A 17,226-nucleotide genomic window follows, 5' to 3' on the forward strand; every position below is an offset into this window, starting at 1 on the left:
TGAAGCATCAAAACACGAGCAGCGGAAAAATCTCGTTGGAGGGTTGGCATCAATGATATGACATTGAAATCGAATGATTCTCTGCCTTGCAAAACCCTCGTCGGCTATCCGCGTTGTCGCAAGGGAAGCTAAAACATTAGCTGCAATTAATTATGGAGTGTCTCATTTTATCCCTCTGTCGCAGCTTTTTATTCAAATGGGAGAAAAGCTGAGCAAAGCAGATTAAAAGCTCGCCGAATAATTAACGCGAGTAAACACAACTGCACTGCCGTGCTAAGGAAGAACGCCGTATGAGCATTCGAGAGTTGCCGAATTTCCTTCAATTAAATGTTCATTTTTGAGAAAAGTTATGAGTCTTTTTCCTTGAAATTTTCAGGAGCTTCAGGTGAAATTGCAAACAACATTACCTGAAAAATTTGAAGAAAAATATTCATAAGTTTACCAGAAAATTTGTGTTTTATGAATAGAAATTTGGCAACGCCTGAAGGCTCATGGCGTTTTTCCTTATTACGGCAGTGCAATGCTGCGCACGAGAGGGAGCTCTTGGGTGATGTGAAACATTTTCGACTTTAAATCATGTATCCCGCTGTACTTGTCGACGAATTATCGTGAGAAAAATGTCAGAGGTATTTTTAAACTAGCGTGGTGTTATGAATGGTCAGGTTTATCTTAGTTTCAAATGAATCAGTGAGTTCGAAAACACATCAACTCGGGTTTTTTTCGATCGATAGTAAAAAAAATCGATAAGTAATCGTTTTTCCTGAATTATGGCAACGGTTTTGAACTGAATCTCATGGAAATTCGGACTTTGCTGTACAGTTATGCCCTGAATTCGTAAGTGATCTAAAAAAATCGAAATCTTTGTTTAAAGAGGGGGGTTGGGGGTGTTTCGGCTCCTGCAGTCTGGCCGTTTAACCCTGGATCACCATATTTTATTAGTTATCATTTACAGAACTGTAAATGCAGGTAAACATCACATGAAGGGCATTCAATATAAATTTTTTTTCTGTTGGAGGAAACATCTGGCGGCTCTTATGCTGCCGTGCTATAAGGAAGAACGCCGTATCAGCATTCGAGAGTGGCCAAATTTCCCTCGATAAAATGTTCATTTTTTAGGAAAGTTATGAATATTTTCCCTTGAAATTTTCAGGAACTTCAGGTGAAATTGCAAACAACATTATCTGAAAAATTGTAAGAAAAATATTCATAACTTTACCAGGAAATTCATGTATTATAAATAGAAATGGCAACGCCTGAAGGTTCATACGGCGTTTTTCCTTAGCACGGCAGTATGACATTCTTCCGTAGCGCGGTAGATTAGTTTTCCACGACGGTAGTGGCGTGGCATACTTTTCGATATATCAATTGATCTTTCATTTCAACCTATGGGAAAGGATCGATAATCAGGATGTTTGCAACGAACACATTAATAATCGATGCTTCACCATAGCTTCAAATGGAAAAATGTCGATTATGGATCATTCAAGCCTCGCCACTGCCCGACGGATCAACAACCTTATTTTCTCTCAGAGGAAGATATTTTTCTCAGGTGTCCGAATATAAAACAGGCTCTGACATAGCCATTTGAGGGGATCTTTTTACTTTTCGGTCACGTCTAAAAACAAATCCCGCACCAAACCCTCAGAGATTTTTAAGGCCTTTAATAATCCATCAACCGGGTATTATACTGACCTGTGATCGTTCGGGCGTAAAACAATATGTGAAGTCAATAAACTGGTAGTCCAGAACTCAGTCATCGTTTTTACTTGAATGAAAAATCAGTTCATCATTTTCGGTTTATTATTCCTGTAGCGTCCAGTAGAGTGTCCAAACACTCCAAGTTTTCAGAGGAGGAAGACAGTCATAAAACTTTGAGGAGGTCATAAAAGTGAGAGCAATACGGTGGCTTGGAGTAAAAGGCTTTTTATGACTTTAGGAAAGGCAACGGACTATGGACTAACTGGAGCTCATCGCATTGCCGCCAAATCTATCAGGAATGACACTCCTCGTTGTGAGGTAGAGGAGTTAAAAATGCGCTTTTCTAATAAAATTATATTTGAACACGGATTTCATAGCTCCAAATCGTCTTTTTTGTTCAGGATCATCAGTAACACTTACGGACGTAATTTAGGGGTGATTTTTTTAAGGGGTATTTTTGCGAAGCAATTGTTTTTAAAAAAAAAACCTAAAATGTCTCTGCTATAGACACGCACTCACGAATACCTTAAACTTTCATTTCATTCGGTTTAGACTATTTTTTTGCTAAAAAAAATCGCGCAACCACATTTCCATTCCAAAATTTTCAGGTTTTTTTAATAATTTGTCAAGAGGTTCAAGTCTAATTTAGAGTACCTGTATAGCGAGAGTATGGACAGATCGCTTCATGGAGGGCTTAGGGCCAAAAAGTGCAGCCACCCTTCTATCCAACTTCTAACGCACAAAATTTCACTGCCAGTCCGTAGATTCCAACTCTAACGAAGATGGCTAAGAAAGTACATAAATGAGCGTTCTTCCACAAAAATGAGTAAATATATGCAACAACTAAGTCAGATACGTGCTTTATAAACGATGGTTCTTAACAATTGTACTAATAGATCGCTCTGGATAATTGAAATTCATAGGTTGGCTGCATTTCTGGGCCCTAACTTTATTCGCGGAGGCATCGGTGAAGGCCTGATGGATTTTCGGAGTTTCACATCTGTCTATCCTCTCGCTATACAGGTACTCTAGTCTAATTGATTCTCGTTTTTATCTTTCGATGGATTCAATTCGGTGGAATCCAAACCCTCCGTCTCTCGGCGATCAACGGCAACAACGGTTGCATAAGCGGCGTGTGTTCCCGGTTCGACGGGTGGAGGCAGAGGGCAAAACCGCGACCATTGCCAAGGTCACCGTGTCGATTATTATCAGCGCCCGTGCCCGCCCCAAGGTCGGAGCCACCGCGCCTCCGCGGCGCCCACCCACAGAAGAACTAGATCGGACATCCAGATCGGGAGGGCGCGGCGGCCGGCGTCAGCAGCCGTGGTCAGTGCTCTCTCTTCAGCCTCCTACGGTCAAGTTCAAAGACGAAAAGCATCGAGGGAACCGAGTAGCGATTTGACAAGCTCTGAAAGAACGACGCACGGCGGATTGAGTCCATGGGAGAGGTCGGACGAAATTTTAAAATTTTTAAAGTTTTTAACTCCACACTGATAAAAAATTCTCGGCGTTTTTACCAAGGTCCGTTGGTACCTTTACCATCTCACATTTTTTAACCAATTATTGATAATTTTACCAAGACAGACTGGTAAGCTTACCTAAAAACCGGTATTTTTGCTATTTTTTTCAGGTAAGAATACCACTTTTATTGGTAATCAATTCCCGGTAATTTTGCCATTATATCTCAGTAATTCTACCACAGTCGATAACAAATATTGGCGTTTTTACCAAGGTCTAGTAAAATTACCGAGAAAGTTCAATAATTTTACCGAGATTTCTCGGTAAAATTACCAATTCCATAAATGGTAATTTTGCCAAGAAAAAACTGGGATCAAATAGAACCCTGAATTCTTGGTAATTTTGTCCTTTTCTTAGTAAATACACCGATATTTCTTTTTCAGTGTGTGAAAGAACGACGCACAATGAATGGAGTCAATGGGAGGGTCGGACGAAATTTTAACCCTTTTAAAGCTTTTAACTTCATTTTTTACAAAAGTTTGAGGTTCTAAAAGTGGTAGCATTGGTTTTCTCGTGAAATTTTCTACAAATTGCACCCCTTGAAATTTAAAATGTGATAAAATAAACATCAGAATTTTCAACTTTAGTCAAAAATTTCACGTCCAACCTCTCTAATCGACTCGATTTGACTCCGAGCAGCGATTTGACGAGATGCGAAAGAACGACGCGCAGTGGATCGAGTCAATGGGAGAGGTCGGACGAAATTTTAAAATTGTTAAAATTTTTAACTCCATCTACACAAAAGTTTGACGTTCTAAAAGTGGTTTCATTGGTTTTCTCGTGAAATTTTCTACAAGTTGCAGCCCATAAAATTTAAAATGTGATGAAATAATCATCAAATTTTCTATTTGAGTCAAAAATTTCATGTCCGACCTCTCCAATTGACTCGATCCACTGTGCTCCGTATGAACTATGTTCTCTCACATTGGGCTGCTGAAAGCTTAAAACTCGCAGACCAATCAGAGAGTAACTCAGTTTTTTTTATGCACTGAAAGGATTAGAATATCAATCCAGTCCCCACATGAATAATCTACAACGGACTTACCCTGGAGATAGAATAATTATTCCCCTGAAAAAGCGTCATTTTAAGCAAATTCAAAGATTTTTTGTTTTTTGCCACCAGACTGATGATGCATTCTTCTCTGAGAATGTCTCTCCACGGCACAAAAATTTGTCAGTTTACTACCACTCAACGTAACACGAAAAGTGAATCTTTTTTTAGCTACACGTCTAAACTTATTAGTCTAAAAACGGTGCGCATTAAAGCATCCGAGTTTAGAACGAGAATAAAAGCCGCGTTGTGAGTTGAAACTCAAGTCGTTAGAGAGCCATGCCTACAGAGGAAAGCAACACCTTGAAAGTTCTAAGCTGGCAACGCTAGTGTGAGACAACGCTAGAATAATCGATTATCGATATCTCGCCATTTGAAACTATGGTAAAGAATCGATTGCTAAGGTGTTCGCTGCGAACACCCTGATAATCGATCTTTTTTCATAGGTTTAAATGCCATAACAATCGATACATCGCAATTCACGCCACGCCACTGTTACCCGTGATCAGGTTGAAAAATATGTTAATGAGATTCCCTGACGTGAGAGGTGTCTACTGCTCTAATGGATGAATTGGGTGTATTTCTATCAAACAGAACTATGTGCATTATGACGTGAGCCCTGTTATGCACTTATTCTTATGGGTTTCAGGACTCATGTCTTAATGCACACAGTTCCGTTTGATAGAAATGCGTCCAATTGTTCTTTGCATTCAAAAACCCCCGGATCAAAACTCAATTAATGTCGGTCTGGGATCATAAAATTTTGATGCTGATTTCGTCACAAATTCAATTTTAAGGGGTGTTTCTGAATGGGAATTTCACCAAAAACCAATGAAATCACACTTTATCTCTTTTCATTTTCGTATTTCCAAAAATACAAGCTTTCGAAGTTTTCAGATTTTGTCCGACTTTTCTTATTGACCCGGTCCAGTGTGTGACGGTCAAAAGTTAATTTGACGTATTTCTATCAGACGGAACTATGTGCATTAAGACATGAGCTCTGAGATCCATAAGAATATGTGCATAACAGGGTTCACGCCATAATGCACATAGTTCCGTTCGATAGGAATACACCCGATTGTTCTTTGCATTCAAAACCGCAAGAATCAAAACTCGATCAAAGTTGGTCTGGGGTCTGGCGCCCGGAGGTCGTCACAGAGGAAAACAACGAGACTGCTGACCAGTGGCGTGGCGTGAATTGCGATATATCGATTGTTATGCCATTGAAACCTACGGTAAAGAATCGATTATTAAGGTGTTCGCTGCGAACACCCTGTTAATCGATCCTTTTCCATAGGTTTAAATGGCATAACAACCGATATATCGCAAAGCACGCCACGCCACTGCTGCTGACCTCGGAAAGGGTCAGCGCATTCGCCGACGAGTCGTTCACCTGGTTAACCCATCGACCGCTGAGGAAGAAGCGACTCCATTGCCACACATTCGTGTTTTGCGAGCATTCCTTTGTGGAGATCTGGCTATTTTGCCTCGAGTTGGCAACATTGCTTAGGTCCATGATCTGCTAGACGCTCGAACACTGCTGGCGAAGAATCGAGGAAAGTGGAGAGGTGTTTGACCCGCCGTGAACTTTCGCTGATTGCTGATTCCTCTTACTTTTTCTCGATCTCGCGGTAAATGGAATCCGTCTTGCGAAGATGCCTGTCCGAGTTGAACGACATGATGTGATCGGAATTGGACCGCTTTAGGCAGCACAGAACCATGCCACATCAGCTACTGCCAACTTTCATTGGGCAATTTAATTTTTTACATGAATACCGTTCTGTGGATTTTGGGGTCAAGTTCCGTAGTTAGATAATAGGCTAACTAACGGCAATCTACGAGAGACTCTTTAGTTAGTCCATCATTTATACCTTGATCTATTAGAACCATCCAAATTAACCTATAGGATCGCTCCATTCTCATTATTTCGCTTCTTTGTCTACAGCTTTATCTATCAATTTCAAAATTCAGCCTGCAGGAGAGCGTTTTTTGATGTCCTCACAAAAAAATTTTAAATTCAAATGTTTAAAAAACTTGATATTTTCATTCAGCTTTAGAACACTGAAAAAAGTGAAGTTCAATATTTGGATGAGAAAAAAGTGTGCGAGAACTTACAAAATGCTGAATTAACTGCTGCAGTATTTACTTTGGCAATGTCAAGATGTGAAACTAACTGCCGTAGCGGGTAATTTAGCATGCTTTGAGTTCTCGCGCACTTTTTTTTACACCCAGAATGATAAATGAATCAGGAAGTTCGAAAACACACAAACTCGGTTTTTTTTCGATTTTCACTTTTTTTACGGTTTAGTAACACTTATGGATAGAAGCATCTGTACGCAAAAGGTTATTTCGAAATTGCAATCGGAAGTTCTTGAAACAGCGACGGGAAAAGGGAAGAATCGAAGTATTTCATCGAAGATACCAATTTTTGGCCATTTCAAGGGAAACGGGTGACCATCCGATTTTGCGGTTTTCTTTTTTCGGTTCAGTATACCTTGTACCAACAAGTTATATAAATATTCAAGCGTTATTCAGGTCGAAAAATATAAATTTTTCTGGGCAGACTATGAAAAATCAGTATCTGAAAGTCGGTGAGAACGAAAACACACCAACTCGGAAATTCTTAAACGCTTAATTCTCTGTCATCAAACATGGTGAATCGATTTCAACTTGGTGCTTCACAAAGTCTCTGAGTACTTGTCCTTTGGCACCAAAAAGGTTTTTCTTAAACTAACTTCTTCGCCCGCTGCGCAGTTTTATGTGTTTCCTGAACAATTTTTTTTTCCGAGTTGGTGTGTTCTCGAACTCACTGATTCAAATTAAGGTGATTCGATGGACGCCATATTTTGTGTCAGAACGGCATGCGATATATCGCATCAATTGGTTCCATTTCTTCAGCTACTCGTCATTTTTCTCCAATTTTGAGATCGCAATTCTGTCGTCAGGAGGCTAAAGAACTCACTTACCGATTTTAACAAAGAAATTCAACGTAATAAAGGCGTGGTTTTTTTAGAAATGAAATATTGCATTCGAGTGCAGTTTTGATATCAGTATCGAATGCGATGTTTTCTCTCTGAAAAAACCACGCCTTTAATACTTGAATTTCTTTGTTAAAATTGGTAAATGAGTGCTTTAGTCTCCTGACAACAGAATCGCGATCTCAAAATTGGAGAAAAATGACGAGTAGCTGAAGAAATGGAACCAATTGATGCGATATATCGCATGCCGTTCTGACACAAAATATGTCGTCCATCGAATCACCTTAAGTTCACTTTTTTCGGTTAATGTGTTATCAAATTTGAAAGGATTTTGATGAAATTGTTGAATTTTTGTTGCAGTTGGCCGGTTCGTGCCTCTTGGCCTCAGCTCAATACGCACCCTACTACCCGTACACAGTGACGAGCCAGTACCACTCCCAGGATGAACTTGGCCAATACACCTATGGTCACAGCGGTGGCCCGTCCGCCAAACACGAGACCAAAACCGCCGACGGCATCACCCAAGGTGGATACAGCTACATCGACGCCTACGGTCTTCTCCAATCTGGTATGCATTTTTCAACACCAAAAATTCCACATTCATAATGGACCACTAAACAAGGTACGAATATCAGCATTTTGATACATGTATCTTAGCCATTTCACGTAAAACACGATGTGCACAGCAAAACTTACCGAAATCAACTACTTACGAAAATATTAAATGATTATTATTGATGCGTGAATTCAAACCATACGCACATGAAGCTCAATGCTCTACGTGATTCACATCGCGCGCTAAACGTTATCATGACAGTCTTAGTGATATAAAAATCTGGCAATGCCGATCTTGACGCTTTAGCTCAGTTATAGCAAATTGCTTATAGTTTTAACAACACATGGTGGGAAATGAACATTGCTCGATTGAGAAGCTTGCTGAAACCGTTGTAGTGCGCGATTTGACTCACGTAGAGCTTTGAGTTTCTTGTGAGCGGACAGTTCAAATTCCTCGTAACTAGTGTGAAATAAAAACGTTAATATCTTCGTTAGGAGTTGGTTTCAGTAATTTTCGTCGCGCGAATCGTGCTCCACGTGAAATTCAGGTTAAGGAACATGCATCAGATTGCTTAAATTCGTACCTCGTCTAGTGGTCCATTGATAAGGCGAATAAGTGCAGTTTTTGAAATTCTGAGAAATACGTGTTTGAAGTTTAGAAATTACATGGATCTCTACGGCGGGAAGAAAGTTTAAAGCTACTTTTTGATGCTTAAAAATTGAAATTTGGAAGCGAGTTTTTCACAGAATATGCGCATTAAGACTAGTTTTACTTGAAATCATTATTATCTCAATTTCTTCAAAAACTGCACTTATGCGCCTTTTTCTCCTAGCCCCTCAATTCAAGGCGTTAAATTAGGCGAAACTCGACTATTTATTGTGTGACCCCTCATCAACTGTGTTGAAATAATTGGATCGCGTTTATCAGAAAGGAGCCAAGCCACAACAGCTATTTCCATATTTAACTGGACAATATAATTGTTACAAGAGAACGTTGGTGCGGATTCCTTTGAAAATTTTAAGGAGCTTACTTCGTCATTTGCGGAAAACTCATAGAGATTGACAAAAATATCAGCACAGCTGTTTCTAGGTAAAAAATGAAATTGCCAACTTAAATTTGGCAACAGCTGATGTGGCTTGGTTCCTTCACGTTTAACGCGGTTCATTTATCAGGAATCGCTCGCGATCAACGAAGGTTTTAACTTAAAACCTTTAAGTGAATTTGTGTTGTTAGAGCCGTTCAAACATGACGGCAGTTCATTGTCTCCCCCGTGCAACAATTGCCTTCAAACAGATGCATATGCAACCCCACGACAGTCAAGTTGAAATAGTTATCGCTCGCATTTTAAGGGGCTATTTGAAAAATACACGTTGCTGCAACCGTTGAACATTGGTGAGAGTTCATATCCTCAGTCGTGCAACAATTGCCTTCAAACAGATGCATATGCAACCCCACGACAGTCAAGTTGAAATAGTTATCGCTCGCATTTTAAGGGGCTATTTGAAAAATACACGTTGCATGCAACCGTTGAACATTGGTGAGAGTTCATATCCTCACTCGTGCAACAATTGCCTTCAAACAGATGCATATGCAACCCCACGACAGTCAAGTTGAAATACGAGGGTCATCCAAAAAGTAAGTTTCCCTACCTTGTATTTTCCGAACGAAAAGAGATAAATTAAATCGGTAAAAAAACACTTATTAGGCATACTCTAAGCTTTAAAATAAATCCAAATTTTTGAAAATCGGTTAAGGGGTTCGCGAGAAAAGTTAATTTTACTGAGACAACCTCCTGTCGCCGCGTGCCCACCTCCCGGGTCAGGATGCGCGGAGAGTCGATTACTTCAGACTCGGGTATTCGCCTCTAAACATCACATCAGAAAGGAATTTAGAGGTTTTCGTTGAGTAGGTCTTACCTTTCTTTTTGACGTAGGCCCCACATCTTTTTTGACATTTTTTGTTTCATTACAGCAGCTTTTTGATGCCTTCCGCGTAGAAACTCTCGCCTTGGCTCCGAAACCAGTCATTGACAGTGATCTGTACCTCTGAATCGGTTGGCAATCGCTTTTCATCGTTGACGTTTTTCCGCTCGGGAACAGATGAAAGTCACATATGGCTAAATTTAGAGAGTATGGAGGATCGGGGGAAAATTTCCCGACGCAAAGCAACTGATTTGGAAGTGCAGATCGCTGTCAATGACTGGTTTCGGAGCCAAGGCGAGAGCTTCTTCGCGGAAGGCATCAAAAAGCTGCTGTAGTCTGTAATGAAACAAAAAATGTCAAAAAAGATGTGGGGCCTACGTCAAAAAGAAAGGTAAGACCTACTCAACGAAAACCTCTAAATTCCTTTCTGATGTGATGTTTAGAGGCGAATACCCGAGTCTGAAGTAATCGACTCTCCGCGCATCCTGACCCGGAGGTGGGCACGCGGCGACAGGAGGTTGTCTCAGTAAAATTAACTTTTCTCGCGAACCCCTTAACCGATTTTCAAAAATTTGGATTTATTTTAAAGCTTAGAGTATGCCTAATAAGTGTTTTTTTACCGATTTAATTTATCTCTTTTCGTTCGGAAAATACAAGGTAGGGAAACTTACTTTTTGGATGACCCTCGTAGTTATCGCTCGCATTTTAAGGGGCTATTTGAAAAATACACGTTGCTGCAACCGTTCAACCTTGATGAGAGTTCATATCCTCACTCGTGCAACAATTGCCTTCAAACAGAAGCGTATGCAACCCCCCGACAGTTGTGTCGGAATAGCTATCGCACTTGCATTTTAAGGAGTTTTTACGAAACCGGGATGTCTTTGTGTCCGGTCAATGTAATGGCCAATGTACACTATTATTGCAAGTGGAAATTGTCTGCAACACGATATGCAGGCAATCTCATGGCAGCTGTCTTGTAAAGTTCAAACTATTTTGCGTGGAGAGTAAGGCCAAAAACATTCCAGAAAAAGCTGAAAAGAGTATCATAACAAGACAGCCCCCCCCCCCCCCCAGTGGATTATCCAGCTCACGTAGATGTGTTTCACAGATACCCCCCCCCCCCCAGTCTTGCACTGATATTCATCAGAGATCATATTTTTACAATAGTTGCGATTTTTTTAATTTTTTGGTCTTGCTCTCCTCGCAGAGTAGCGTGGACCACCTTATTACATATAGTTCTGGATACAGTAACTGATTTCATGCTATTTCCAATATTCCAGTCCGGTGTCCACGTGGGTACCAGGCAGATCAGCAAATCAGTGGCAATTCGTATAAGCAGGGTGCCACTCGGCCCGCAATTTAAATTGCTGCGGGCTGATTGTTGAAATCGATAGACGAAGCGATTGACAGAGAAGACGTAGGGAGTATGGAGCGATCCTATTGGGTGAAATGAGTGGTTCTTAAAGACTAATTGGGTAAATTATGGAATAAAGGGGTACATTATGGGCTAACTATAGGGTCTCTCGTGGGTGGTCGTTAGCTAGTCTATTACACGGAGAAAAAACTTCGTGCGTGGGACCCGAAGTTGAGGTCATATGGATCTCTGAAGTTTTCTGATCACGCATCCGAAAACTTGAGGTCGAGCTGCCGAAGTTCGGGTCAGACATCTGAAGTACTTCGATATATACCGAGGGGTTCGGGTCAGACATCTGAAGTACTCCGGTACATACCGAAAAGCCTCGAGGCTGACCCGAACTTCGGCAGCTCGACCTCAAGTCTGTCGTGATAGCGGAGAGACCCGTAAGTGCAAAATTTTCGAAATCGAGTTTTCTTTAAAATTCGTCTAAACTCTTTTAGATGAAATTACTGAGACAGCTGAAACAGCAAAATCCATTCTACTGTAATGAGTACGAGACGTCTGAGAAAGCCGTAAGTGCCCAAGAAATGACACAGTTTTTTTCAAGGCAGCCGTAGATGCATGAGAGCCAATGAAAACAGTGCTTTCCAGTGAAGTGCCGCCCTCTTCTGCCAATTTCTAGCCTGAAAATGTTTTTGTTGTGCGTCCAAAACGCAACCACGAAAGCATGCAGTAGATAGCACTTACGGCTGTCTTGCCTAACAATAACCTGGCATGAAAATGAAAAATACCCTTTTTAAATAATGGAAATAAAATTAGTCGATTTTTAATCATCCATACGATTTCTAGGAGTCTTCCTGACGATTAGTGGCAATTTGACAAAGAACGGAGGCTTCTTTCAATAAAATGTTCTTGTCAGAAGCTTTTGAGCCCGTTTTCTCAAAACTTCAATTTTGCACTCACGGCTCTCTTCGCTAGCACGGCAGAAGTTTTCGGATGCGTGATCAGAAAACTTCAGAGATTCATAGGACCTCAACTTCGGGTCCCATGCACGAAGTTTCCTTCTCCGTATACCTACCTCCTATGTCTATTGCAACCACTCGCTTTCACCGATAGGATCCCTTCAAATTCCTTTTGTCCTCTTTGTCTACCAATTTCAACAACCGCACTGAAAAAAAAAATTCTCGGCGTTTTTACCAAGGTCCGTTGGTACCTTTACCATCTCACTTTTTTTACCAATTATTGATAATTTTACCAAGACAGACTGGTAAGCTTACCTAAAAACCGGTATTTTCACCATTTTTTTCAGGTAAGAATACCACTTTTATTGGTAATCAATTCCCGGTAACTTTGCCATTTTATCTCAGTGTTTCTACCACAGTCGATAAAAAATATTGGCGTTTTTACCAAGGTCCAGTAAAATTACGGAGAGAGTTCAATAATTTTTTTTACGAGATTTCTCGGTAAAATCACCGATTCCATAAATGGTAATTTTACCGAGAAAAAACTGGGATCAAATAGAACCCTGAATTTTTGGTGATTTTACCCTTTTCTTGGTAAATACACCGATATTTTTTTTTCAGTGCTTGCACGAAGTTTTCTTCTCCGTGTACCTACCTCCTATGTCTATTGCAACCACTCGCTTTCACCAATAGGATCCCTCCAAATTCCTTTTGTCCTCTTTGTCTATAGCTTTGTCTACCAATTTCAACAACAGCTGATCCCTCATTTATTGCAAAACACGAGTAACTGATTCCATGCCTCCTCCAATGTTCCAGTGTCCTACGTCTCCGACCCGGTGAACGGTTTCCGCGCCGCTGGCACCAACTTCCCCATGCCAGTGCCCGCCTTCGTCGCCCACCCCGCCGCCCCCGGAGCCGTCGTGCCCATCGCCGAAGCCGTCGCCCCCGCCGAAACCCCGGAAGTCGTCGCCGCCAAGGCCCACCTCTTCAACGAGCAGGCCGCCGCCGTCGCCAAGCTCGCCCACAGCCGTCGCCGCCGTAGCGCCGTCCTCCCTTACGCCGCCGCCCTCCCCGCCGCCCTCCCCGTCGCCCACGCCGCCTACCCCTACGCCTACGCCGCCCCAGGTGAGTCATCATCGATGCTTCCTTCATAGGCGTATAGAGAGAGCTGTGTTCGAAACTCACCTTCGAGTTTCAGGAGCCATGTGACCCATCAAGCTCAATTTTTAGGGGCCAAAATGACTCTTTGCCTATACTACCGCGCTAAGGAAGAATGCCGTATGAGCCTTCAGGCGTTGCCAAATTTCCTTCGACAAACCGCGCGTTTTTAGGAAAATTTGTGAGTATTTTTTCTTCAATTTTTAAGAGGATTTTGTTGGAGATTTTTTCGAAAAAGTCTGAAAAGTTCAAGGAGAAATATGCATAACTTTCTTCAACAATACATGCTTTATCCGGGGAAATTTGGCAACTCTCGAATGTTCATATGGCGTTCTTCCTTAGCACGGCAGTATACAGGGTTATTCAAAAGTTACGCACCGCTGACCACTACTTTAGTTCTAATTGAATCAGTGAGAACGGAAACACACCAACTCGGAAAAATGAAAATGATCAAGACACACGCAAAACTTCACATTAGGTGAAGAAGTTAGTTTCAGAAAAATATTTTTGCTGCTGAGAGACAAGTACTCATAGACACTTTAAAGGTCCAAGTTAGAACAGATGCGCCAACTTCAATAACCTTTATGTAAATTAACAGTCTTTAATGGAAATTGAGCATTTTCGAGTTATCGAGTTGGTGTGTTTTCGTTCTCACCGATTCAATTATGATATCGATTTGCGGTTTCAGACGTCTTTCCTCATATCGAGGGGGAAACTTGTTTAGATACTTTCAACTTTTTGATCCCCTCGGGGGGTGGAGGGCGGGGGGCAACTCAAAAATTTCAAATGGCCACCCTCCTCATGGCCAGTGGTGCGTGACTTTTGAATAACCCTGTATATCACGGCGCATTTTGTGAGAAGTCAGACACAGTATGCTTTAAGTACAAAACTAGTAGCTGTAACTTGTAATTTTCGAAAAATCACAAAACAGAAAAATTAGGAATTTATTTCGTTTTGGGGGAGGGGGGCTATTTTTACGGGCTACGTTGGCGCACAGCCTTCATTTTTTAGACGCATTTGGCGAGTTGGCGCCTGTGAGTTTCGAACACTGAGAGAGAGCTATTCTGCCGCGCTCAGGAAGAACGCCGTATGAATATTCGAGAGTTGCCAAATTTCCTTCGATAAAATGTTTATTTTTGAGGAAAGTTATGAATATTTTTCCTAGAAAATTTCAGGAACTTTCAGTAAAATTGCAAACATTATCTGAAAAATTGGAAGACAAATATTCAAAAATTTACCAGGAAAGTTGCGTTTTATCAAAGGGAATTTGGCCCCGCCTGAAGGTTCATACGGCGTTTTTCTTAAGCACGGCTGTATTCCCGGCTAAGAATTCCTATGATATTTTGAAACGCAGCTCCTCTTGCCAATTTTCACCGGGGGTTGCTTAATTTTATTCAAATATATCCTAATATCCATATGTTCTTTCCTTCTACCATCGCAATAATTCCACCCCGTAATCTCCTTCCAGCCGTCCGCTACGCTGCCCCCGCAGTCGCTGCCCCAGCTGTAACCTACGCCGCCGCCCTACGCCGCCGCTCCCGCCGTGGCCTACGCCGCCCCCGCTGTCGCCGCCCCCGCCGTCGCCTACGCCGCCCCCGCCGTCATCCCCGCCCCAGTAGCTGCCCCCACCTCCGTCCAGCACCACTCCCAGGACGAGCTCGGCCAGTACAAATACGGCTACGCCAACCAGGACTCCGCCAAGGAGGAGCTCAAGACCGCCGACGGTATCACCCGCGGCAGCTACACCTACCGTGACGCCTACGGACTCCCCCAGACCGTCTCCTACATCGCCGACCCCGTCAACGGATTCCGCGCCGCCGGAACCAACCTCCCCGTCGCCCCCGTCGCTTAAGACCCGCCCCCGACACCCTCCCCTACCTCCGGGGATGATGATGATGTGGCAGTTGGAATTTCCTAGTTGGACTACATTTTGCAATTACGAACTGTAATTGGACTACATTTTGCAATTTGGAGCTATAAATTCTGGCACATCTGAAAAAACACGTATGAGCATAGGGAAACTAATGGTACATACGTTGTTTTTAAACCGGGCCGGAATTTATAGGTCCAAATTGATAAATGCAGTCCAATTGGAGTACATTTTGCAATTTGGAGCTATAAATTCTGGCACATCTGAAGAAACACGTATGAGCATAGGGAAACTAATGGCACATACGTTGTTTTTAAACCGGGCCGGAATTTATGTTTCCAAATTGCAAAATGCAGTCCAATTCCGGTTTGGTTTAAAAAAAAAAACGTATGTGCCATCAGAATCCCTATGCACATACGTGTTTTTTCAGATGAACCAGAATGTATAGCTCTGAATTGCTGAATGCAGTCCAGTTGACGAATACTTACATTTTAACGAGATTGACACACTTACTTCACATTTGGACTGCATTTTGCAATTTGGAACTATAATTTCTAGCTCTAGGATAAAACACCTCCCTAGGGAAACTAACGACGGGTATGGTGTTTCTAAAATAAGCCGGAAATTATGATGCCTGACTGCAAAATGTGGTCCATTTCACGCAATTTGTCATGAATAAGTCCACAACTTGAGATCTCACGAGTTTTCAAAATATCTTACAAAAGAAATTCCAATTTCAATCCCTGTCTCTCACTCATCCCCAGGATAGCGTCGATGAAAGTCCCACACATGAGAAAGGCCCCTTGTTGGATGGGGAGACGAGGAGCCTTGAGGACTTTTGAAAATAAACTCAAAAATGTACGTGCGTACAAAAACAAAAGCGTCACAAAAACAAAAACAAAAATGTAATTCCTCCTCGCCTGTCTATCCAACACTCACCACTTACACTTCAGAAGAAAATCGACAGATTCCTGGGATGCTGAATCTTTGGATTTTACTCTGAGGCATCAACCGGAAATCAAATAGATCCGATGGTAAATTTTTGCTCCTGATTTTCGGTTGAATTGGAAAGAAAACTGTTTTGGCGTGTAGTTCAGAACTAACGAGATCAGAGGCGTGGCGTGAATTGCGATGTATCGATTGTTATGCCATTTAAACCTATGGAGAAGGATCGATATACAGGGTGTTCGCAGCGAACACCTCAATAATCGATTCTTTACCATATGTATAAATGGCATAACAATCGATGTATCGCGATTCGCGCCACGCCGCTGAACGAGATCACTCGAACACCGATCAAAGAGAAAAAATACGAACGAACTGAAATAAAGTCTCTCAAGAAGTGAAAGTTTGCTTGGTGTAATAGAGATAAAAGAGCGTTTTGAGTATTTTTAAAATGTTTAAAAATGTGTTCAAAGCGACTTCAGAATTAAAAAGCATCACAGCTTTCGTTAACTTTGAATTTTTCGACTCCCCTTTTCGTCTCGATTTTTTCGTCTTCTTTGATCTATAGTCTTTGAACTTCAAAATATATCACACGCTGTGTTATCATATGGGCATGGAATCCGCCTTGGAGTTTTGCTATTTATAAGTGAAAAAGATCCGTGTGAGGAACATACATTTTGCTACTAGATAAGATCGTTTTATCCTACATACTTCTGTGATACATGCCTAAGCCATCTTGAATAAGTAATATCTCCTTATTGCTGTACGTACCTGTTTAATATTTTAGAAAATGTAGCTGAAAATGTGTTATGTTTAAAACATCGTTTTGCGATTGGTTTCAAATGAAATTTACCGGTGTCACTTCGGAATAAAACAGTTTTTTACATCCTCTAAGGTTTGCATGACTGTGTTGTCTTCTCTCAGTTACCCTCGTCAAAATCCTTCAAGCTCATTTTTTGGAGCAGGTTGAACTTTGCGGACAGTCCACGCGAAAAAAATACACTATAGATTAAATCGATTCATCAAACTGTACTGTCGTGATAGCGAAGAGAGCAGTAAGGGTCAAATTTTTGAGACCGAGTTTCCTCCAAAATTCGTCTCATCTCTTTTAGATGAAATTACTGAACGAGCTAAAATAGCAAAATTCATCTTAAATTTATTAAAATGAGACGTATAAGGAAGCCGCAAGTGCGCAAAAAATGGCTAAGTTT

At 41.5% G+C, this 17,226-nt stretch overlaps 1 protein-coding gene across 1 annotated transcript in view; it reads left to right on the forward strand.

The window, feature by feature from the left end:
* The window catches only part of LOC109030947 (uncharacterized), a 50,534-nt gene extending 33,625 nt beyond the window's left edge, over window positions 1-16,909 (forward strand). Inside the window, 4 exon segments of the mRNA XM_072304222.1 lie at window positions 7,606-7,813; window positions 12,859-13,167; window positions 14,669-14,721; window positions 14,723-16,909. Coding sequence (XP_072160323.1) covers window positions 7,606-7,813; window positions 12,859-13,167; window positions 14,669-14,721; window positions 14,723-15,052 — 900 coding nt within the window. The 3' untranslated portion in view covers window positions 15,053-16,909.
* Window positions 16,910-17,226: the final 317 nt, after the last annotated feature.

This window comes from Bemisia tabaci, chromosome 9 (genome assembly GCF_918797505.1).
Source record: "Bemisia tabaci chromosome 9, PGI_BMITA_v3".
Lineage (NCBI taxonomy): Eukaryota > Metazoa > Arthropoda > Insecta > Hemiptera > Aleyrodidae > Bemisia > Bemisia tabaci.